The sequence below is a fragment of the Staurois parvus genome, unplaced genomic scaffold, assembly GCF_062004578.1.
Source record: "Staurois parvus isolate SC_StPar_1 unplaced genomic scaffold, SC_StPar_1.0 ptg000708l, whole genome shotgun sequence".
In the NCBI taxonomy this organism is placed as follows: Eukaryota; Metazoa; Chordata; class Amphibia; order Anura; family Ranidae; genus Staurois; species Staurois parvus.
Window position 1 is genome coordinate 12,442,501 of NW_028318504.1, and position 24,494 is coordinate 12,466,994.

Genomic DNA, 24,494 nt, shown 5'->3' on the forward strand with positions numbered 1-24,494 from the left:
GACTCTCCTGGATTGCTCTGGTAGTTTGGAACCTTTTACTTTTGCCCAGGGATGTCGAAAAAAACCCCACAATGGGTTTGGTTTACAAAAAACTGGAGCACTCAGAATCTGGTGCAGCTGTGCATGGTAGCCAATCGTGAAACTTGTTCAATTAAGTTTTGACTATAAAACCTGGAAGCTGATTGGTTTCTATGCAGATTTGCACCAAATTTTGCACGCTCAGTTTTAGTAAATCAACCCCAATCCATAGTTGGCTACGTGCCGCTATGTTGGCGGTACAGAAATTCCAGCTTAAAGCGGTATTAAACCAAAAACCAAAAATGTAATATTTAGCAGCTTACCAATTCTTAGACGTGGTGGCTGCATTGGCTTTTTTTTAGGATAATTTCCTTTCATTTTCACCTGGTGATCTAAGTCTTATTTTTCTAATCTCCTTTAACCAAGCTGTCCAGAAAAAGTGTCAGTTAGAGGACTGAGACAAACCTTTTACCACTGAAAGGGCTGCTTACAAGGGTCAGATTTTATTAATTTATGTAAATCCTTTATCCTAAAAGGTAAAAAAAGGGTTGCTGTTTCTGCCTTAAAAAGTATTATCTGGAGCTCAGCTTTAACTTCTTATCCAATTCCATCTAAATTTGCTAGTGCATGTAACACTACCCTCCCCCCAGATTGACAATGCTCCTGTCCAAAGGTGTGTCTGCTGCTTCTTCATCCAGAGTGGTTAAAATAAAGGAAAAATCCATGTAGCCAATGTAGCCTCCATAGCTAACGACTAGTATCCTTACTAATGTAGCCTCCATATCTAAGGACTAGTAAGCCGTAATTATAATATATTTTAGTTTTTTTTGGTTTAATACCACTTTTAGTCCTCGAGACATAAAATCCACCTACCGGTCTCACTAACAGGGGCGGACTGACCATTTGGAAACTCGGGCGCTGACCGAGGGCCGGGGGTCAGTAGGGGGCCCCATGAGATGCCCCTGGTACCTTTTTCACAGGCTTTTTTGAATTTGGGCAAGGACACAGGGGCCCCATGATCCCCTATTGCCCGGGGGCCCCATGAGTTGTCAGTCCGCCCCTGCTCACTAATAAATATCTATCTTTTTGTGTATCGGCCTTGTCTTGTCCAGACTATACATTATAAGGAGTAAACACTACTTCTAACATTAGATATAATTTTGTTGGAGTTAAGTCTAAGTTTTTCGAGCTGTTCTTGGATGAGGCCTGGCAGATGAATAATGACATTTCATTTTGTCCATGTGGAATATCATCGTCTGCTGGAAGAGACGGAGCAGCTCTGACAGGAAGGGAGCCCAATAAATCCAAAGATTCAGAGTCCAGAACGATTCTGGCACAGGGCCTCCAGAGAGATCGGCAAACCACCCAACGAGCCGGAGAAGCAAACAGCGGTACGAGATCAACCTTAACATACAAAGTCAGCCAAGATCCTTGCAGCACTTGTCTATGTAACACCTGCCTTCAATTATCCTGCCTGGTCCCTGGAGGATGTTGGGAGTCTCGTGTGCAACCCTGTTACGCAAAAGGCACGAGATTTATGCACTGCAAACACTGCCTTTCAGGCAACACATGGAAGAGCAGGTACTAAGAAACTCTTTGGATGATGGATGAAGATATTAAGTGACCAGCTGTCCCCGCTTCTTGGGGCTTGCTCAAGGAAAGGATTCGCAGGAGACATAAATGATTTGATTTCATGCGAAAATCAGAATTGTTCCATGCTACGGCTAGACTTCCCAACATGCTGAGACTGTGGCTCTTTAATGACTTTACCATGCAACATTACACATCGGAATTGTGCCTGTGTGGGCTCTAACATTACATCCAGTGCTCCTAAAGAGCAAGGCCATCCAAACTATCTAAAGCTATCCCACTATGTAGTATGTATCTTTCAGTCTATCTATCTGGATTATTTTATTATATTTCTGTATCTATCAGGATTATTTTATTATATTTCTGTCTGTTTATTAAATCTATTTTGTATCTCTATCTCCCTATCTTTCTATACATACAGTGGCAAGAAAAGAAATGTGAACCCCTTGGGATTAACTGGTTTTCTGCAGTAATTTGCTATAAATTGTGATCTGATCCTCATCTATTGTAAGTCAGAACAATAGATAAACAGAATGGAGTTTATTTACTAAAGCTGGTTCACTCCTGCGCTTCTGCATAGAAACCAATCAGTTTACAGGTTTTATTGCTAAAGCATAAAGTGCTGCCAAACCCAGGACCCTGCATTCACTATATCTGTTCTCTCAGGACCCTGCATTCACTATATCTGGTCTCCCCGGACCCTGCATTCACTATATCCAGTCTCCCCGGACCCTGAATTCACTATATCCGGTCTCCCAGGACCCTGCATTCACTATATCTGATCTCCCAGGACCCTGCATTTACTATATCCGCTCTCCCCGGACCCTGCATTCACTATATCCACTCTCCCCGGACCTTGCATTCATTATATCCGGTCTTCTCTGGACCCTGCATTCACTATATCTGGTCTCCCCGGACTCTGCATTCACTATATCTGATCTCCCAGGACCCTGCATTCACTATATCTGGTCTCCCCGGACCCTGCATTCACTATCTCCGGTCTCCCCGGACCCTGCATTCACTATCTCCGTTTTCCCAGGACCCTGCATTCACTATATCTGGTCTCCCCGGACACTGCATTCACTATATCTGGTCTCCCCGGACCCTGCATTCACTATATCCACTCTCCCCGGACCCTGCATTCACTATATCCAGTCTTCCCAGGACCCTGCATTCACTACATCCACTCTCCCAGGACCTTGCATTCACTATATCCGGTCTCCCCGGACCCTGCATTCACAATATCTGGTCTCTCCGGACCCTGCATTCACTATATCTGGTCTCCCCGGACCCTGCATTCACTATCTCCGGTCTCCCAGGACCCTGCATTCACTATATCCACTCTCCCAGGACCTTGCATTCACTATATCCGGTCTTCTCTGGACCCTGCATTCACAATATCTGGTCTCTCCGGACCCTGCATTCACTATATCTGGTCTCCCCGGACCCTGCATTCACTATATCTGGTCTCCCCGGACCCTGCATTCACTATCTCCGGTCTCCCCGGACCCTGCATTTACTATCTCCGGTCTCCCAGGACCCTGCATTCACTATACCTGGTCTCCCCGGACCCTGCATTCACTATATATGGTCTCCCAGGACCCTGCATTCACTATATCTGGTCTCCCACAGTATACAGAACATGGAAATGCAATTATTGCAGTAAATATAAAATGCTAAATATCTTTTCGCATCAGAGGTATATAGCAGTCTTGTGACTTCTATCAGTATCCAGCAGAGCACTGGATAAAGCTTGCAGGAGTTTTCATTCTGCTCTGCCAAAAGACATTATCCTGTGTACATTGGGAGCTGTGCAACTGGTGCTATTTTTGACCACGTGCGTTACCACGTCTGCTATTTTGTCATGGATAGCAAGTTAGAACAAAGAGCAAATGTGAAATTCTGTGTGAATCTGGGCAAAACTGCCACAGAGAGGTTTGACATGATTCAGCAAGTTTACGGCGATGCTGTGATAAGTTGTTTGCGGTGTTTGAGTGGCAAACATGTTTTAACAGAGAAATAACATTACTGGAAGATGATGAGAGATTAGGAGGACCTTCAACGAGCTCAACCCCCAAAAATGCCCTCTTCCCAAAGATGAAGATCCAGCTCAAAGGTCACCGTTTTGACAACATTGAGGAGATCCAGCGATTTGCCATGTTTCAAGCAAAATTTCACATTTGCTCTTTGTTCTAACTGTTCATGATGAAAAAGCAGACGTGGCAACGCACGTGGTCAGAATAGCACCACTTGCACAGCTCCCGATGTACACAGGACGATGTCTTTTGTCACACTGTCTTATGAAGGTCAGTGCTCCCTGTGACTGTGCATGCAGCTTTCTGCTGCCTTTTGTTGGAGTGTTACAAAACTAGTCTCAAAACATTTTGATACCACCTCGAAGCCTGAAGAAGGAATGCAGAGTGCTGAAAACTTACATTTTTTGTTTTAGTTAACAACTAGATGGTAACATTTTGACAATACTTTTCATTCTCTACCTTCTTCATGATTGGTATTTCTGCTTCTCCATATTTGAAAGTCAGCTCCTCACATTGGCAAGGTCTCCAAAGTAACTTAGAATTGCCTTAGCATTGTACACTTCAATCTTTTATTTTCTAGAAGCCTTTCTAGATGTCTCTTGGCATGCAGAACACACACTGATTTACATGATGTTGTTATTTAGAACTTAGCGGACAACTGCTCTGGGGTTGGAAAGGGAAGTACCACAAAATTGTACTGACAGAGCTTCATAATTGGAATCCATCCTAGATCACGTGTTGTTGTGGACCAGCTCCTTTGTTGTTGTGGACCAGCTCCTTTGTTTTTGTGGACCAGCTCCTTTGTTGTTGTGGACCAGCTCCTATGTTGTTGTGGACCAGCTCCTTTGTTGTTGTGGACCAGCTCCTTTGTTGTTGTGGACCAGCTCCTTTGTTATTGTGGACCAGCGCCTATGTAGTTATGGACCAGCTCTTATGTTGTTGTGGACCAGCTCCTTTCTTATTGTGGACCAGCTCCTTTGTTGTTGTGGACCAGCTCCTATGTAGTTATGGACCAGCTCTTATGTTGTTGTGGACCAGCTCCTTTCTTATTGTGGACCAGCTCCTTTGTTGTTGTGGACCAGCTCCTATGTAGTTATGGACCAGCTCTTATGTTGCTGTGGAGCAGCTCTTATGTTGTTGTGGACCAGCTCTTATGTTGCTGTGGAGCAGCTCTTATGTTGTTGTGGACCAGCTCTTATGTTGCTGTGGAGCAGCTCTTATGTTGTTGTGGACCAGCTCTTATGTTGCTGTGGAGCAGCTCTTATGTTGTTGTGGACCAGCTCCTATGTAGTTATGGACCAGCTCTTATGTTGCTGTGGAGCAGCTCTTATGTTGTTGTGGAGCAGCTCATATGTTGTTGTGGACCAGCTCTTATGTTGTTGTGATATTCAAGTTGGAGGTCCAGAGTCCTTTCTAATGCTGGTCATGTAATAAAAAACCTAGGCATATGATCACTTGATTCATACTGAAGAAGGAATCAGCCCTCCTGAATCCGGATCCTTGCCTTCAGATGAACAACTGTCCAGGCTTTAAATCTCATGAGCAGAAAGCAGAATCAACAGTATTTTATCTCTTTATTTATTCATCCCACAAGCCTTAAAGTATATCTAAAACCAAATCCTTTTTTTTTCATGTTTAGGGAACAGTTACGACTCCCAGCGATTTTTGTTTTGTCTTTTATGACAATTTTGTCCTATTTGACAGATTTTACTTCCTGTCCTCAAGATACAACAGTAACTGGAGAAAATCATCTCTTATGCAGGCCATACATGGGTTGAATTCCAAACGAATTTTCTTTAGAAAATCTGAACTTTTGTGTTTTGTTGACGTTGCCACCATTGATTTCGAAAATTCAACCAAGCCTTCAATTTGCTATAGAAAAGAATTTTCGTTACCAAGAATCTTCTTTTCTTTCCAGGTCACAGCTCATTGCTTTTTCAATAAAATTTTTTGCATGATTCTCCCATCATTGATTAGAACTGTATTGTTGTTGTATTGTCTCCCTATATATTGTAAAGCGCTGAGCAAACTGTTGGCGCCATATAAATCCTGTATAATAATAATAATATTGTTCGTCTTTCAAAAAATTTCCAACATGCTGATCACTCAATTTTGATGGTTGCTCATTGCTGTGACCCAGGTGTGAAATTCAAATGAAAATTCTTAGAGAAGATTTTCAAAAGAAAATTCTTTCAGAATTCGACCCATGTATGACCAGCTTTAGTCCAGTGGTTCTCCACCCGTGGAACCTCAGGACCCACATTTGCCCTTGTCATTAATGCAGGCCATACATGGGTCGAATTCCAAATTAATTTTTTTTAAAAAATCGGAACTTTCAAGCGGTTTGTAATTCGATGGTGCCACCATTGATTTAGAAATTCGACCAACCAAGTCTTTCATTTCACCCCATGTTGCTAAAGAAAACAATGTTCATGGCCAAGAATTTTCTTTTCTTTCCAGGTCACAGCTCACACTAATTTCTTTCACAAGTACATTTCTCGCACGATTCTTTCATCAGTGACTAGAAATTTGTTAGTTTCTTCCAAAAATTTCCAACATGTCCGATCACTCAAATTCGATTGTTGCTCAAAAATTGGGCGTTGCCGTGGCGCACTAATGGTGCGAAATTCGAACGAAAATTCTTAGAAGAGATTTTCAAAAGAAAATTGATTTAGAATTTGACCCGTGTATGGCCGGCTTAAGTCGTGCCCCAAAAATAGTTTAATTTATGAAACATAATTTATTCCACAAAACAATGCATGCCGTATTCTACAATGTACACTTCAGGAATTCATTTTTTTACCCTCCAGGAGCAAATTGGATCATGATTTGCGGGTTTTTTTGCCTTCCTCTGGATCAACTGTGGGTGTAGGATTATAACTTTTTTTTTTAGCCACTTCCAGTCTGGACACTTTTACCCCCTTCCTGTCCAGGTCAATTTTCAGCTTTCAGTGCTATCACACTTTGAATGACAATTGCACGGTCATGCAACACTGTACCCATATGAATTTTTTAGCATTTTTTGAGACAGATAAAGCTTTATTTTGGTGGTATTTATTCACCACTGGGATTTTTATTTTTTTTTGCTATATAAATGAAAAAGTCCAAAAAGTTTGAAAAAAAAGTGTTTTTCCTATAAAATTTTGCAAATAAATAGTATTTCATCATAAATCTTGGCCAAAATTTATTCTGCTATCTTTTTAGTAAAAAAAAATAGCCCAAATTAGTTTAGAACCAAAAATTATCATTTTTTAAACTTTTTTTTTATTTTTTATATTATTATTCATGTTTTTTTTTTACATACTGTCACCCTATTAGTACAGTGTCACTATGGTGTGGGGGGTGATGAAGATTTTTTTTTTTTTTACACTGATTGCTTTTACACCCATAAAGGCTATAAAAGCAATCATTTCTCCTTCTCTCTGTCTGCATTCTTGCAGCTATTGAGAACTACTGCGTGAGCTGTGATTGGTCACAGCTTGTCACATGGTACAAGGCTGTTGTGAATAGCCTTGTACCATGTGATCTCTGTGATCATTCACAGATTTCACAAGTAGTAAGCAATGATGTCAGAAGTGACATCTTGCTTACTACTCTGCATGTGATCACTGATTAGCCAATCAGTGATCACATGATCGGGACCTCGTACAGAGGTCCCATCCGACAATCGGTGTTCCACTGTGTCCGCAGGACACAGCGGGCACCGGATCGTGGTGCTGTGCGCTCCCAAGCAGAGTGCGGGGAGGCCGTTTATATACATAGGCTGGACAGAAAGTGGTTAATGGTTGAACTGGATGGACTTTTGTATTTTTTCAGCCAGACTAACTATGTAACTATGTACACATTTTTACATAAAACACTTTTTAGACTTTTAAAATAAATAATTATTTTAGGCATGCATAAAATAACAAAAATCCAATAATACCTCCTTACTTTAAGCAATGTCCCCTCCACCTCACACTAATAGTCCATTAAGCTGACCAATGCCTCCTCTATCTCTCACTCAAAGGCACACTAATGCCGGCCATAGACTGTTCGTTTATTGGCCGATTTTTCGTCCGAAATAATAATCAGCCGATTTTCGCACTGTTAGTGGGGCAATGGCATCGGACGATTTTCGCAGTTTCTCCTCATTTCGTTTATCAGTCATGCTGGAAAATTTGTGAAAAACGGCCGATTTTTGCAATCATTGGTGGCAAGATCGGTTTACAGAAAGAACGATGTTTCGTTTTTCGGACGAAAAATCAGTCGATAAACGAACCGTCTATGGCCTGCATAAGTTAAGAGCATTAATGTCTTCACCATCGCTTTCCTGTTTTCTTTTACTCCTTTCAAAATGTGCTCTTCATCACCCAGCCATAACCCAGGAGAAGTACCTAGCAGAGTCATTCCCTGGCGTCCAATGGTGCTTTTCTTCTCTCCTGCATGGCTGACTGGCTGGAAGGAAGTGTAGTTATATGTCACTTACTCCCATCACTGCCGCGGCCCAGTCCGCCCCTGGTCGCAACCCACTTTTGGGTCACAACCCATTACTTGAGAATCATAGTCTTAGACAGTAATCACTAGATCTAGTGCCCCCATTTGAATATTTCTTCCCTATTTCTGTTCTGGTGACAGCTCAACATTTTGGATTTTTTTTTTCTCTTTCAGTTCTGGTTGCAAAAGTCACCAGGCCAAACAGAGAGCCTAAATCTCCCCAATGATGACCCAAATTGTAGTAAAAACCTGACGGGGGATTCAAACCCCTCATTATTCAATCCATACAGTTGCAAGAAAAAGTATGTGAACCTTTGGACTTAATAACTGGTTGACCCTCCTTTGGCAGAAATAATCTCAACCAAACGTTTCCTGTAGTTGCAGATCAGACCTGCACAACGATCTGGAGTCATTTTGGACCACTCCTCTTCACAAAACTGTTTCAGTGTAGCAATATTTTTGGGATGTCTGGTGTGAATCGCTCTCTCAAGGTCATGCATTTCAATCGGGTTGAGGTCAGGACTCTGACTGGGCCACTCCAGAAGGTGTATTCTGTTCTGTTGCAGCCATTGTTTTGTTGAATTACTTGTATGCTTTGGGCCATTGTCCTGTTGCATCACCCATCCTCTGTGGAGCTTCAGATGGCGGACAGATGGTCGTACGTTTTCCTGCAAAATGTCTTTCTAAACTCTGGAATTCATTTTCTCATCAATGACAACAATCCATCCAGGCCCTGAGGCAGCAAAGCAGCCCCAAACCATGATGCTCCCTCCGCCATGTTTTACAGTGGGGATGAGGTTTTGATGTTGGTGTGCTGTGCCTTTTTTTCTCCACACATAGTGTTGTGTGTTCTTCCCAAACAACTCAATCTCGGTTTCATCTGTCCACAGTATATTTTGCCAGTAGTGCTGTGGAACATCCAGGTGCTCTTTTGTAAACTTCAAACGTGCTGCAATATTCTTTTTGGACCGCAATGGCTTCCTCCGTGGTGTCCTCCCATGTACTCCATTCTTGTTTAATGTTTTCCTTATTGTACATGTGTCAACAAAAATGTTAGCATGTGCCAGAGATTTCTGTAGGTCTTTAGCTGACACTCTGGGATTCTTCTTTACCTCATGCAGCATTCTGCGCTGTGCTCTTGCAGTCATTTTTACAGGACGACCACGCCTAGGGAGAGTAGCAACAGTGCTAAACTTTCTCCATTTGTAGACAGTCTGTCTTACAGTGGACACATGAACATCAAGGCTTTTGGAGATACTTTTGTAACCCTTTCCAGCTTCATGCAAGTCAACAATTCTTGATCGTAGGTCTTCTGAGAGCTCTTTTCTGCGAGGTTTACATCAGACAGTGCTTCTTGAAACCAGTAAACCCAAAACAGGTGTGTGTTTTTTAAGGGCAGGACAGCTCAGCAACACATCCAATATCATCACACTGATTGGAGTCAAGGTTGGCTCACTCCTGGCTCCAATTAGCTCTGGGAGAAGTCATTAAGCTAGGGCCTCACATACTTTTTCCTCCCTGCACTGTGAATGTTTACATGTTATGTGCAATTAAACCATGGCAACATCTAATGTTTGTGTAGTATTATGTTCAGCAGACTGTGTTCTTCTATTGTTGTGACTTAGATGACGTTCAGAGCACATTTTATGCCCAATTCATGCAAAACTCCACGTAATCCCAAGGGGTTCACATACTTTTTCTTGCAACTGTAGCTAAAGAAAAGTTAAGGTTAACCTCCCTAGCGGTATTCCCGAGTGTAGCTCGGGGTAAAATGTCAGTACCAAAAGCAGTAACCCCGAGCTACACTCGGGCTTACCATGCGGCACTGCATAGGGAGTCCCTGCAGGGCTTACCTTGTCCTTCGCTCCCGCGATGTGTCCCCTGCGGCGTCCCCGGCCATCTTCTCCGGCTGATGCCGGCATCCAGCTCCTGTGTTCCGGTCCCTGTGACGTCGGGACGTACGGGTGCCGGCGGCGGCGGGAAATTTGAAAATTAAAAAAAAATGTCATTTTTTTCAAAACGATTTTACATAGTAAAACATTGCTGTTTCAAACCATTTCACATACATTTTGTCCCTAGTGCTTTGTCCTGCGCCCTGCCTGCATTTTTACTGTTCTTTCTGCCTGGAAACTTAGAAACGTCCATGGCGTCCAAAAAGCGTCCCTTTAGGTCAAAAGCGGGTTTAGATCAGCTAGAGAACAGCGATAGTAAATCAGAACCACTTCCAGAATTGAGTGATAATGATTCGTGGGGGAAATTCATCATCAGACACTGAAAACGATTTTGCGACTTTGCTCAGCTATATTTCAAATTTCAGTGTTTTTGGTTTGATTATATTATTGAATTAAATGTATTATTATATTAATATTTCTTATGATTATTTATTAAATTATAATTTATGATTTTGTGTTTCAAATTTTATCATACCCGGGATGTTTACTAGACTCTTGTTCGGACAGATTTCAGTGAGTTATTCCTAAATATTACAGCCTACAATAAAAAAACTACATATTTCCATGCAAAATAATGGTACCGCTTTCAGCACAAAAAATCTGAAATAATCATACCGCTAGGGAGGTTAATGAAACTTCAGACAAAACATTTTGCTTTGCTTAAGTTAGAATGGAGAAGGTTGTTATTGGATGTGGGTTTCCCCTTGATGCCGGTGCTGGAGACACATTGCAGGTGAGAAGAAATCTCCCTAGAATGAAGGAAAACCCAACCTTTAAAAGTTGTCACTGAATAAGGTTGTCTCTAGTAGAAAATGTCCCTCTGGTTCTGGTGATAGGTGTAACATTATGTACTTCTTCTTACCATCTGTCTTCATTTTCTAACCATTTAAATTACTAGTTTATAAAGTTTTGCTATTGATGTGCAATTATCTGGATCAGCTTTAAAGTGATTGTAGGCCCTCATCCTGTAAAACAACCCATGCAGTTTAAAATAGAAATGACAGGCAAAACATTTGCATATCGAGAAAAAAAATTTAAATACCTTTTGTTCCCTTTTTTTTCCTAAGTGATCACATTTTCTCTGTTCTCAGCTGCATAAGAGCTGGGGGAGGAGAAACAACAGAGCACTGGTCTACTCTGTGAAAGGCTGTGCAGGGGGGCTTGTCAGGACAAGTCTGATCATTAGCGGAGAGCCCAGCACAGCTAGAGAGCTGACCACACTGTGCTCTCATGCTTAGTACGGTCAGTTTTTATTAGAAAAGCAGAGGGACTGGCAGGAACACCAGGGATTTCACACAAAGGAAGCAATACAAAGAGAACAGGATACCTTTTCATACAAATACATGGTACAGCAGGCACGTATCATGAATATAAAATGCTGGGTTTACATATTATTATTATTATTATTATACAGTATTTATATAGCGCTAAAAGGTTTGCTCAGCGCTGTACATTATAGTGGGGGACAGTACATCAAACAATACAGTAACAATACAATACACAAGGGGTACGAGGGCCCTGCTCTTTCGAGCTTACAGTCTAGGAGGAACCTCGATCCACTACAGTCTGGCTTCCGTCCCCTACACTCCACCGAAACTGCCCTACTCAAAATCACTAATGACTTGCTGACCACCAAAGCTAATGGCCACTACTCAGTCCTCTTACTCCTTGACCTTTCCTCGGCCTTCGAAACAGACGACCACCCCCTCCTCCTTAACAAACTACACTCCCTCGGCATCAGAGACTCTGCTCTCTCCTGGCTCTCCTCCTATCTATCCCAACGCTCCTTCAGCGTTACCTAAAACGCTGCCACCTCCCCCTCTCTGTTGGGGTCCCCCAAAGCTCAGTCCTCGGGCCCCTTCTCTTCTCCATCTACACCTCCTCCCTCGACAAACTGATACACTCCCACGGCTTCAACTATCACCTCTACGCTGATGACATGCAAATTTACCTCTCCACTCCTCACCTCACCCCTTCAGTCTCCGCCCGTATCACCCACCTACTGAACGACATATCAGACTGGATGTCGCTCCATTTCCTCAAATTGAACCTTTCCAAAACCGAGCACCTGATTTCCCCCCCAGCCCGTGCCCCCCCCCCCCCACCCTCTCCATCACGACCAACAACGCCACCATCAGTCCTACCCCACAAGCCAAAGTCCTAGGTGTCACTCTAGACTCAAACCTGTCCTATGATCAAATTCAGCACAGCTTATATGTGTCTCATCTTTTCTAGGTTCTGAAAATGAAGTTACACAAGTAAACCGGTGTTTGGATGCCGCCAAAGCCTGTAACGTTGATGCCACGTGCCAAAAGCTACGGACGGAGTATGTTGGACTGTGTATACGCACCACAGCAAGGAATGATGCTTGCAATCGCTCCAAGTGCCACAAGGCCTTGAGGAAGTTCTTTGACCGGGTTCCTCCAGAGTACACCAATGAACTGCTCTTCTGTCCATGCGAAGACACTGCTTGTGCCGAACGTAGAAGACAAACCATTGTTCCGGCATGTTCCTATGAGTCGAAAGAGAAGCCAAATTGTCTGACCCCGTTGGATGCCTGCAAGGGTGACTACATCTGCAGGTACTTGTTTCTGTCTTGTAGTTTAAGTTATATTGCCTGTTTTCCTTATCAGCTGCTTTGACGTTGAGACCTCACAGGTACCACAGATGTTTTCTTTGTATGGCTGGAACTTGAAGCTCATAAAGATTATTTTCCAGATGTTGAAGATGGAACCTTAAAACTCCTGAGACAGCTACTTGCAAATAATATATCTAGAGAAGAATTCCAGGTATGGATATTTTCACATACTTACATTGGACCAGCTTAGACCAATGTAACTATGTATATTCCATACCCATAGGATGCTTCTAGAAGCTGGAAACCACTGTAGTACACACCTCTACTCCAGTGATCTCTACTAGCTTCTGGGTCCCCTGCCGAGTGGCTGCCCTGCTGCATTGTGAACACAGGAGGTTGGCTGCTGGGCATGGGTGCAGTTCAGGTAATGCTTTGCATTTTCTCAATGATTGTGTAGCACTACGCCCATAGGAGCACAGCCAGGCAACACGTATTCCCCTCCAGAGACAGTAAACAGTCCTTGAACTTTTTTGGGAGGATTTTATTACGGGATTTGAACTCGGATGGGGATGAGGGATACATGGGATGTTCAAGGAACATTTAAACTGCGGTCAACTTCCTGGAACTATGTACAAGTGCTCAGAAGGGTTTCTCTTCTTGGAGAGCTATCCAGCCTCTCCTGGTGTACCACCCCGAATCCCAGATAGCCCTCTTCTATCCAGCTGTCTGAAGGAATCCCTGGACAAAGGGGATCTAGAGGCTGCGACTTTGAAGCACAGTCCAGCTGCGGGCTAGTTAGGTTTCCCACCCAAATGCCCTCTCCCCTACTCTGAATCAAATCCAGATATGCAATATGAATCTGAATACACAAAACAAATTCATGTAATGAAAAATCTGAAACAAAACACATTTTTTCGTCATGCACATTAGTATTTATAATGTATCCAACTGGGCTTGAGACTAGCCCTGGACTCAGCAGGATTTCCAGAATCAAGTCCTGCTTCTTCAGGAGAACGGATGAGATAAATGATCTAACTTAAAACAGTATCCCTTTCTTTTGCAAAAATAGCTGCCTGTTATAAATAACTCACTGGTCCATAACTAGTGAACAAAACCTCTGCTCCGTGTCTGTCCCCACAGAAGTCCAGATACCCCACCACCATCTTACTTCTTACACTTCCTGTTAAGGAAAGAAGTAGGGCATCCAAAAGAGATGATTGAGAATATGGCTTTATGGACGGTACCAATATGGGGTTTATCTACTAAAGCTGGTTCATTCAGAATCTCATGCCCTTCTGCATAGAAACCAATCAGCTTCCAGGTTGTATTGCTTAAGCTTAATTGAACAAGCTGAGGTTAGAAGCTGATTATGGGACATGGTTTGAGTGCTCCCTAGGCTTCCAGTTTGCCTTCACCAGCCCTTGCTCGGGTGGTCTCTTGCCAGGTGTATGACACAACAACCTGAGCTGGGACATGTAACGTACGGCGGACGGCTATCTTAGGGATCCTAGTGGCTCTCATTCACACACCCTTCCCACTGTCCTGAGGCTCCTGGGCTGAGCAACCTACTGTTGGGTCCAGGATCATCCTCCATCTTCTGGGAATATGTGTGTCTCCTCTCCACTGGCTTGGTCATGTATCAATCTGGGCACTCCTACATGTCATGCTTTTTAACCCAACATTAGAGTGAATTTCAACTTTACCTGTTCCTGGGCTTGAGACTCTATTGACTTCCACAGGGTTGGGAGCGCTCCTTTAATTGTTGTTTTGGCTACCATGAACCAGCTTTAGTAAATAAACCCCTATGTGTACCTTGCTTGGGGAACAGAAAGATTTCTCATAAAACCTTCAAGCTATCCTGCTAAACAACTAGAAAAAAATGAACAGCGGCTCCCATCACCTGATGGACCAAAAGTCCCAGCTCATAACCACAATCTAAATGGGATTTGTAGTTCCATAACGGCTTGAGGGCCATGGAATCCCGCATGGCTTTCGAAGAGGAACATTGCATTCTTTTAATTATAAATTAGTGCTTGACATTTAATACTCCCGTGGGAGTCTGGAAAGGTCCTTGAGCTTCGTTGTAATAAACGTTGACAGAGACGCACTCCTATTCTGCTAATGGTAGCAGCCGTGAGTGATTGTGTGACAAGTGCTACAGGCACCAAGTCAATATCCATTGTGGAGGATGTCATAGATCTTTTGACAGTTGTGTAGAGGAGAATGAAGAGTTCTGACTGCGAAGTGTGGCTAATTCTTCTATCAGAGCACAACAATGAAACGCTGTGCAGAGCCGGGTAAGTGGAAAGAGTATAAAATCATGTTCTAGAATGAAAGTCGTTTAAAGCGTACCTGCCCTTGGCCCATGAAAGGCAAAGCAACAGGTTCACTTTAATGCCTGCCCCTATGGCATTTCTACTTCAGCTTTTCAATGAAATATGTAGAAATTGCCTTTCCAATGTAATGGGTGGAAAGAGACTACTCTGATTCTTCCATGCTGTTGATTTAATCAGGCGTGCAGAGAATGCCATTTGTTGCTTTTAAGTGGAAATTCACTCTTTCAGTCAACATTGACTATTTTTATCCTTATGCTGCAAGTATTAGTTTCTTCCTGGTTTCTGACCTAGGCCAAAATTAGGTCATACATCCCAGGAGTCTTCCTGAGCACTTTTTTCTGTTATCTGGAGGAGGGGAAAAGGGGCTTTCCCAGCTAAGCACACTCTCTTGCCTGCATGTAATCGGCAAGAGTATTCACACATCAGAGGAGATCAATGCAGCCCCAAAGGGACATCAGTGCACCCTCAACAGTGTCCATCAGTGAAGTCTCAACAGTGTCCATCAGTGAAGTCTCAACAGTGTCCATCAGTGAAGCCACAACAGTGTCCATCAGTGAAGTCTCAACAGTGTCCATCAGTGAAGTCACAACAGTGTCCATCAGTGAAGTCTCAATAGTGTCCATCAGTGGAGTCACAACAGTGTCCATCAGTGAAGTCTCAACAGTGTCCATCAGTGAAGTCCCAACAGTGTCCATCAGTGAAGTCCCAACAGTGTCCATCAGTGAAGTCCCAACAGTGTCCATCAGTGAAGTCTCAACAGTGTCCATCAGTGAAGTCCCAACAGCGCTGCCAGCAAGTGTCCATCGGTGTTGCCAGTCATTGTCCATTGATGCCGCCAGTCATTGTCCATTGGTGCCGCCAGTCAGTGCCCATCGGTGCCGCCAGTCAGTGCCATATATCAGTGACCTTCAGTGCTGCCTGTCAGTGCCCATCAGTGCCCCATATCAGTACAACCTCATCAGTGCCCATCAGTGCCCCATATCAGTACAACCTCATCAGTGCCCATCAGTGCAGCCTATCAGTGCTGTCTCATTAGTGCCCATCAGTGCAGCCTCATCAGCGCACATCAGTGAAGGAGAACACTTACCTGTTTTCAAAATCTTATAACAGAAAGTAAGAAAACTTATTTTTTCAAAATTTGTGGACTTTTTTCTTTTGTTTAGCAAAAAAATAAACACTCAGTGGTGATTAAATACCGCCAAAAAAAGCTCTGTATGTCTCAAAAAAAATTATAAAAATTTCATATGGGTACAATATTGCATGACCGCATAATAGCCATTCAAAGTGCAACAGCACTGAAAGCTGAAAATTGGCATGGGCAGGAAGGGGGTAAAAGTGTCCGGTAGGCGAGGGGTTAAATAGCTTTTTTTTAGTTTGTGGTATTCCGTTGCAGTGTCCTTCCACTTTAAGGCCCCATGCACACTAGTGTTTTTTTAAGCTCCTAGAAGCTTTTATCAACATATTTTATTGGCTCCTAGAAGCTAAATAGTGTGATCCTATGTCTCCACACTTTAAGCTATTAGCAGTTTTGGAGCTTCAGCATCTAGGAGCTTTTTTGGAGCGTTTTTCCAGCAGAATAAACACTAAACGCTCCAAAATGCTATTAAAACACTCCTAACAGCTTTTTTTCTAGCTTTTCTTTTCCTGTACATGTACTGTAAAACCGCTAATAAAACGCTAACACTCCTAAATGCTCCTAAATGCTTCTGAACACTATTAAAACGCTACTAAAATGCTACTAAAAATGCTATTACCAGCGTTTTTTTAGCTTGAAAAAAGCGCTAGTGTGCATGGAGCCTAACTGTGTTGGCTCTAGCTAGGAGAGATCCTGGTCATGTGATTTGGGATGTTATTGATCTCTCTCCTACCATTCTCAGCAAGGTGCAAGGGTGTACCAACCTCTAAAAAATGATCAGACTTTGAAGTAGTGAAATCAGAAACACATCTGCAACAGCTAGTCATTAGGTTGACTGGCATTTGCCATTATGTAACTGCTATGTCCATTAAGAATTCATCATGTGAGGTTTTGAAGCAAACCGAAGGACAATAATTCAGTCCCAAATATGCCAAAAAGTTTGAGCTGGAACAACAGACCCTGCATTCACTATATCCGGTCTCCTCGCACCCTGCATTCACTATATCTGGTCTTCCCGGACCCTGCATTCACTATATCCGGTCTCCTCGCACCCTGCATTCACTATATCTGGTCTCCCCGGACCCTGCATTCACTATATCTGGTCTCCCCGGACCCTGCATTCACTATATCCGGTCTTCCCGGACCCTGCATTCACTATATCCAGTCTCCCCGGACCCTGCATTCACTATATCCGGTCTTCCCGGACCCTGCATTCACTATATCTGGTCTCTCCGGACCCTGCATTCACTATATCTGGTCTCCCTGGACCCTGCATTCACTATATCTGGTCTCCCCGGACCCTGCATTCACTATATCTGGTCTCCCAGGACCCTGCATTCACTATATCTGGTCTCCCTGGACCCCGCATTCACTACATCCGGCCTCCCCGGACCCTGCATTCACTATATCTGGTCTCCCCGGACCCTGCATTCACTACATCCGGTCTCCCCGGACCCTGCATTCACTATATCTGGTCTCCCGGACCCTGCATTTACTATATCAGGTCTCCCAGGACCCTGCATTCACTATATCTGGTCTCCCTGGACCCTGCATTCACTATATCTGGTCTCCCCGGACCCTGCATTCACTATATCTGGTCTCCGCGGACCCTGCATTCACTATATCCGATCTTCCCGGACCCTGCATTCACTATATCCGGTTTCCCTGGATCCTGCATTCACTATATCTGGTCTCCCCGGACCCTGAAGTCGCTATATCCAGGTCTCCCCGGACCCTGCATTCACTATATCTGGTCTCCCCGGACCCTGCATTCACTATATCTGGTCTCCCCGGACCCTGGATTCACTATATCTGGTCTCCCCGGACCCTGCATTCACTATATCTGGTCTCCCTGGACCCGGAAGTCGCTATATCCGGTCTCCCCGGACCCTGCATTCACTATATCTGGTCTCCCCGGACCCTGGATTCACTATATCTGGTCTCCCCGGACCCTGGATTTACTATATCTGGTCTCCCCGGACCCTGGATTCACTATATCTGGTCTCCCCGGACCCTGAATTCACTATATCTGGTCTCCCCGGACCCTGCATTCACTATATCCGATCTCCCTGGACCCTGCATTCACTATATCCGATCTCCCCGGACCCTGCATTCACTATATCCGGTCTCCCCGGACCCTGCATTCACTATATCCGGTCTCCCCGGACCCTGCATTCACTATATCCGATCTTCCCGGACCCTGCATTCACTATATCCGGTTTCCCTGGACTCTGCATTCACTATATCTGGTCTCCCTGGATCCTGCATTCACTATATCTGGTCTCCCCGGACCCTGAAGTCGCTATATCCAGGTCTTCCCGGACCCTGCATTCACTATATCTGGTCTCCCCGGACCCTGCATTCACTATATCTGGTCTCCCCGGACCCTGGATTCACTATATCTGGTCTCCCCGGACCCTGCATTCACTATATCTGGTCTCCCCAGACCCTGGATTCACTATATCTGGTCTCCCCGGACCCTGGATTCACTATGTCTGGTCTCCCCGGACCCTGCATTCAGTATGTCCGGTCTCCCCGGACCCTGCATCCACTATATCCGATCTCCCCGGACCCTGCATCCACTATATCCGATCTTCCCGGACCCTGCATTCACTATATCCGGTCTCCCCGGACCCTGCATTCACTATATCTGGTCTCCGCAGACCCTGCATTCACTATATCTGGTCTCCCCGGACCCTGCATCCACTATATCCGATCTTCCCGGACCCTGCATTCACTATATCCGGTCTCCCTGGACCCTGCATTCACTATATCCGGTCTCCCAGGACCCTGCATTCACTATATCCGGTCTCCCAGGACCCTGCATTCACTATATCTGGTCTCCCTGGACTCTGCATTCACTATATCTGGTCTCCCTGGACCCTGCATTTACTATATCTGGTCTCCCCGGACTCTGCATTCACTATATCTGGTCTCCCTGGACTCTGCATTCACTATATCCGGTCTCCCAGGACCCTGCATTCATTATATCTGCTCTCCCTAGACCCTGCATTCACTATATCTGGTCTCCCAGGACCCTGCATTCACTATATCCGGTCTCCCAGGACCCTGCATTCACTATATCCAGTCTGCCCGGACCCTGCATTCACTATAACTGCTCTCCCCGGACCCTGCATTCACTATATGTGGTCTCTCAGGACCCTGCATTCACTATATCTGCCCCCCCCGGACCCTGCATTCACTATATCTGGTCTCCCCGGACCCTGCATTCACTATATCTGATCTCCCACAGTACACACAACATGGAAATGCAAATATTTTAGTAAATATAAACTGCTAAATACCTTTTCTCATCAGCAATATATAGCAGTCTTGTGACTTCTATCAGTGTCCAGCAGAGCACATGTTAAAGCTTGTAGGAGGGGGTTTTCTTTGTGCTCTAGGAGGATGCAAAACCCCTTACCCTCTGTCTGGACAGCACTGATTGGCCCTGTGCTGATCATGTGCACTCTCCCAAGAAAAAAAAAAGCCTCTCTAACAATACACACCAAACTGAGCATGTGCATGTGGCTACGGGTTCATTCTGTCTTATAAGGAGATTATAAGAATGTGGACATTTGAACAAGGGGAGGGGCAGAGAAGTCAGGATCAAACAGCCTTTTTACACAATGCAGACGATTAACCCCTTAGGCTCCACAGTGAGTATAACAAGCATGCTTTCCTGCATCTACAGACTGATTGTACTGTTGTGGGTTTAGTAACACTTTAAGTTTCAATATAAACTCCTTAGAGCAGTGCTCTCCAATCTGTGTCCCACAGGCCAGATGTAGCCCTTTGATTCTTCTTATGCAGCCCTTGGGACACTATTCCTCTCACAGATATGAGGTATTATTCTATCTGCTGACACCTATGACTAGATATACAGACTGATCTTACCGTTGTGGGTTTACTAACACTTAAGAAATGAATACATTATTTAATTTCAGTTTTTTTGTTTTTTTTTTATTGTCAAGGAGAACAGTCTCAAGAATTTTGACAATTTGATTTACTAAAACTGGAGAGTGCAAAATCCGGTGCAGCTCTGTATCCAAACCAATCAGCTTCCAGTTTTTTAGTCAAAACTTAATTGAACAAGCTGAAGTTAGAAGCTAATTGGCTACCATCAGGTGGCGGACTGACAACTCATGGGGCCCCCAGCAATAGGGGATCATGGGGCCCCTGTGTCCTTGCCCAAACTCAAAAAAGCCTATGAAAAAGGTACTAGGGGCATCTCATGGGGCCCCCTACTGATCCCGGGCCCTCGGGCAGTGCCCGAGTTTCCAAATGGTCAGTCCACCCCTGGCTACCATGCACAGCTGCACCAGATTTAGTAAACCACCCCCCATGTGTCATACATGAACATACATCATCTGCAAAGGGAAGTGGACAAGAAATAGGTGGACAGCAGGGGCAGACTGACCATTTGACACGGGCACTGCCCTAGGGCCTGGGGTCAGTAGGGGTCCCCATGAGATGCCCCTGGTACCTTTTTCATAGGCTTTTTTGAGTTTGGGCAAGGATACAGGGGCCCCATGATCCCCTATTGTCCGGGGGCCCCATGACTTGTCAGTCCGCCCCTGGTGGACAGTTACAGGATAGCTGTCCAATGGCACAAAAAAACAACCTCAAAACTTCCCATGGCATTGAATCGGCACCTTTGTGATCCAATCTCTACAAAAACTGACAACCATCAATATCTGAGGTGCGTCTCCATTATTTTGTCCAAAGCCAGTATGTATAGTCACTCAGTTTTACACATGCAACACAAGCTAGTGACTATTTCACTGCCCTTCTGTGTCCTGCATATGGAGAATGCAGTATATCCTCAAACCTGAAGGTGGCACTGTGTTGTTTCTTCAGGCTGGCAGGAGCCCATTGAGGACTAATTTTTCCCTTGCTATGGGCTCCAGGCAACCATATTGGGAGGTGGAAATATACTGGATACCAAAATCCTGCAAGATTTGGGCAGCCATCTTGACACAGAATTACATAAAAAAAAAGATTCTGCATCATTCAATGCATCCTCAGCTTGTGTGTAAGATAGGGACAGTGTTCCTGCATAGGGGTAGAATAGGAGTAGCATTAGAGAAGTTACCTGTTCTGTTTCAAATGCTGCTTTATGCACTGACAGACCTCCTTAGATGCAGTGTGTCCAGACAGTATGGTCACTTGCTGACGTAACACTCTCCACGGGACATTTAACTCTTCAATAAGACACAGAAGTTGAGTCCAATGCAATTTTACTTTAGATAATTGCATTACAGAGAATTTTTTTCCAGTCTTTTGAAATATATGAATACGATAGCTCTCCTAAGGCCTGTCTCTGTGAATAATTAACACTAGGCGAGGAAACATGAAAGAAGTGGGGAGGGTCTAGCTAGGACTAAACCAATTAGCACTAACCAGGAGGGGAGAACAGAAGAAGATACCAAAATCACATTAGTAGACAAGTTGTATTGGCCTAAAACCGCTGCTAGATGTCAACATAATAAAAAAATGACAACCTTATACAATTCCATACAATGCATAAAAAATACATTAAAGTGGGGCAGAACAGCACCTGTCAAAGAGGGAAAGATTGTCAGCTTCCTGGAACAATCTCCCATTGGCAGCTGGACATCTGCAATGACATTGAGGATCACAGTGTGAATAAGCTATATAATAGTTGCCTCTTAGGGAAGTGCTCCTCTGCCATTCTGTGGAATGTAAAGGATATAATACTATAGCACCACCTGCCTGGAGTTTGCATGTGCTCCCTGTGCCTGCGTGGGTTTCCTCTGGGTACTCCAGTTTCCTCCTACACTCCAAAAACATGCTGGTAGGTTAATTGGATCCTGTCTTAAATGGCCCTAGTATGTGTATGTATGAATGTGAGTTAGGGACCTTAGATTGTACGCCCCTTGAGGGTTAGGGACTGATGTGAATGTACAATATATATGTAAAGAGCTGCGTAACTCGATGGCGCTATTTAAGTAATGAATAATAAATAAATATTGGAAAGTGCGCTAAGGATAAACAGCGCCCTCTCCTGCCTGAAGACGCATATGACCTGCAACATATCTAGTGCTATTACTGTAATATTAATACTGGAAAGTGCCTTGTGGATTAACAGCGCCCTCTTCTGCCTGAAGAAGTGTATGACATGCAGTATTGGTGCATCCTGGTGCCGTTGCTGTAAATTGCCCTAATTCTGTAAACAATCACTTTCTACAATATAGACAAAGTTTAACTACCTCCCACCCAGCCTATTGTAAAAAAAAAAAGGCTGAATGGGAGCACTGCTATCATGGGTGGCCATCATATGTCGTCCTCCAGATACGCACCTTCTGTGCGCTGAGGCTTGATTTGTCACCCGCTGTGTCCAACATACAGATGACTGATGGTTGTACCAGGCTGGACCGGTTATCATGTGATTGCTGTGACCAATTACTGCATTCACATGTCAGTTATACACAATAAATGGCTTTCATTCATACCCATTCATTGCGTATGATTGTGATGATCTCTGTGATTGGTCACAGTGATCACATGGTACAGGCAAGACCAATTACAGCACACCTCTACCATGTGATAGCTGAGGACAAGTACAAAATGGCAATGAATAGTTGCCATTCATAATAATGATTGCTTATAACAGTGATCATCACTTGTTATAGGCAATCATAGTGTAAAAGAAAAACCTGATCACCTCCCCAGAGTAGTACAGTGTCATTATGGTAACACTGTACTGCTCTGGTAAATTATAAGAAATAAAATGTTTAAAACACTTTTTTTTACATACTGTCACCAGTCAGTGTCCCTGATCACCGTCACACTAGTCATATGATGACCCTGTACTGCACTGGGGACAGTGTGTAAAGAAAATGTGAAAAAAAACACATTTTATCTAATTTCTTCATTTTCATTTTTCAAAAAATTGTGACAAAAAAATACAACCTCAAATACCTCGCCATGCTTCTTACTAAATACCTTGGACTGTCTATTTTCCAAAAAGGGGTCAATTGGGGAATATGTGTACTCAGGGGCGGACTGACAACTCATGGGGCCCCAGGGCAATAGGGGATCATGGGGCCCCTGTGTCCTTGCCCAAACTCAAAAAAGCCTGTGAAAAAGGTACCAGGAGAATCTCATGGGGCCCCCTACTGACCCCGGGCCCTCGAGCAGTGCCCGAGTTTCCAACTGGTCAGTCCGCCCCTGTGTGTACTGTTCTGGCATTTTAGGGTCTCAAGAAATGACATAGGCTGTCAGTAAAGATTATTTACTCACTAAATTTTATAACAGAAACTAAGAAAAATGTTTAGAGGTTTATTTTTTTCAAAATTTTCAGTTATTTTTCTGTTGATATAGCAAAAACGTTTTCTTTAAACCCAGCGGTGATTAACCGCCTCCCGTCCACCATATAAGGTAATGATGGGCGCAAGGCGGTACTCTCGTTCTGGGAGGACGTCAAATGACGCCCTCCCACTCTGATGCTACGGGGGGCGCGCAGCGCGGCAATCGGTGGTGCACTGTGTCCCTCAGACACAGTGGATCACTGATCAACGGAAAGAGCCGAAAAGGTCGGCTCGGTCATGTGATCCGCTGTGTCCAATCACAGCTGATCACATGTAAATAAGGAAATGCCGGTTATCGGCATTTCTCTCCCCACGAGCTGTCACGCTGACAGAGGAGAGGAGAGCCGGTAATCGGCATTCCTCAGAGGGAACATGTACACTGATCATCAGGGCAATGATGATCAGTGTGCCCTGATGATCAGTGTAGCCCCAGCAGTGCCACCTGTCAGTGCATATCAATGCAAGCTGCCAGTGCTCATCAATGCCACATCAATGCCACATATCAGTGCCCATCTGAGCTGCCTATCAGTGCCAGTCAGTGTCGTCTATCAGTGCCAGTCAGTGCTCCTATCAGTGCCACCTATCAGTGCCAGTCAGTACCGCCTATCAGCGCCACCTGTCAGTGCTGCCTATCAGTGCCATATACAGTATGAGTGCTGCCTTTCAGTGCCCATCAGTGATGCCTGTCAATGCCCATCAGTGCCACCTACCAGTGCCTCCTCCTCAGTGCCCATCAGTGCCACCTGTCAGTACCCATCAGTGCAGCCTATCAGTGCCCATCAATGCAGCCTCATTAGCGCACATCAGTGAAGGATAAAAGTCACTTATTTACAAAATTTTATAACAAAAACTTAAGAAAAAACTTCTCCCGACTTTTGTTAGGGCCCTTTAAGAAGCATTGGTGAACATAGTGACAGTCTTAATAAACCAGCATGCAGCATGGGGAGGGAGATATGTAACATACAAATGGAGCAGGTGCAGTGTCAATGGGGTATAGTTGCAGACAGGGCACATGAAGGAAGTAGAACCTGCATGTAGT

The 24,494-nt window shown here is 44.2% G+C and overlaps 1 protein-coding gene across 1 annotated transcript in view; it reads left to right on the plus strand.

The window, feature by feature from the left end:
- GFRA4 (GDNF family receptor alpha 4) overlaps nt 1-24,494 on the plus strand; it is a 668,764-nt gene that overhangs the window by 613,232 nt on the left and 31,038 nt on the right. Inside the window, exon 5 of the mRNA XM_089653371.1 lies at nt 12,308-12,653. Coding sequence (XP_089509497.1) covers nt 12,308-12,653 — 346 coding nt within the window. The remainder of the gene's footprint in view (nt 1-12,307; nt 12,654-24,494) is intronic.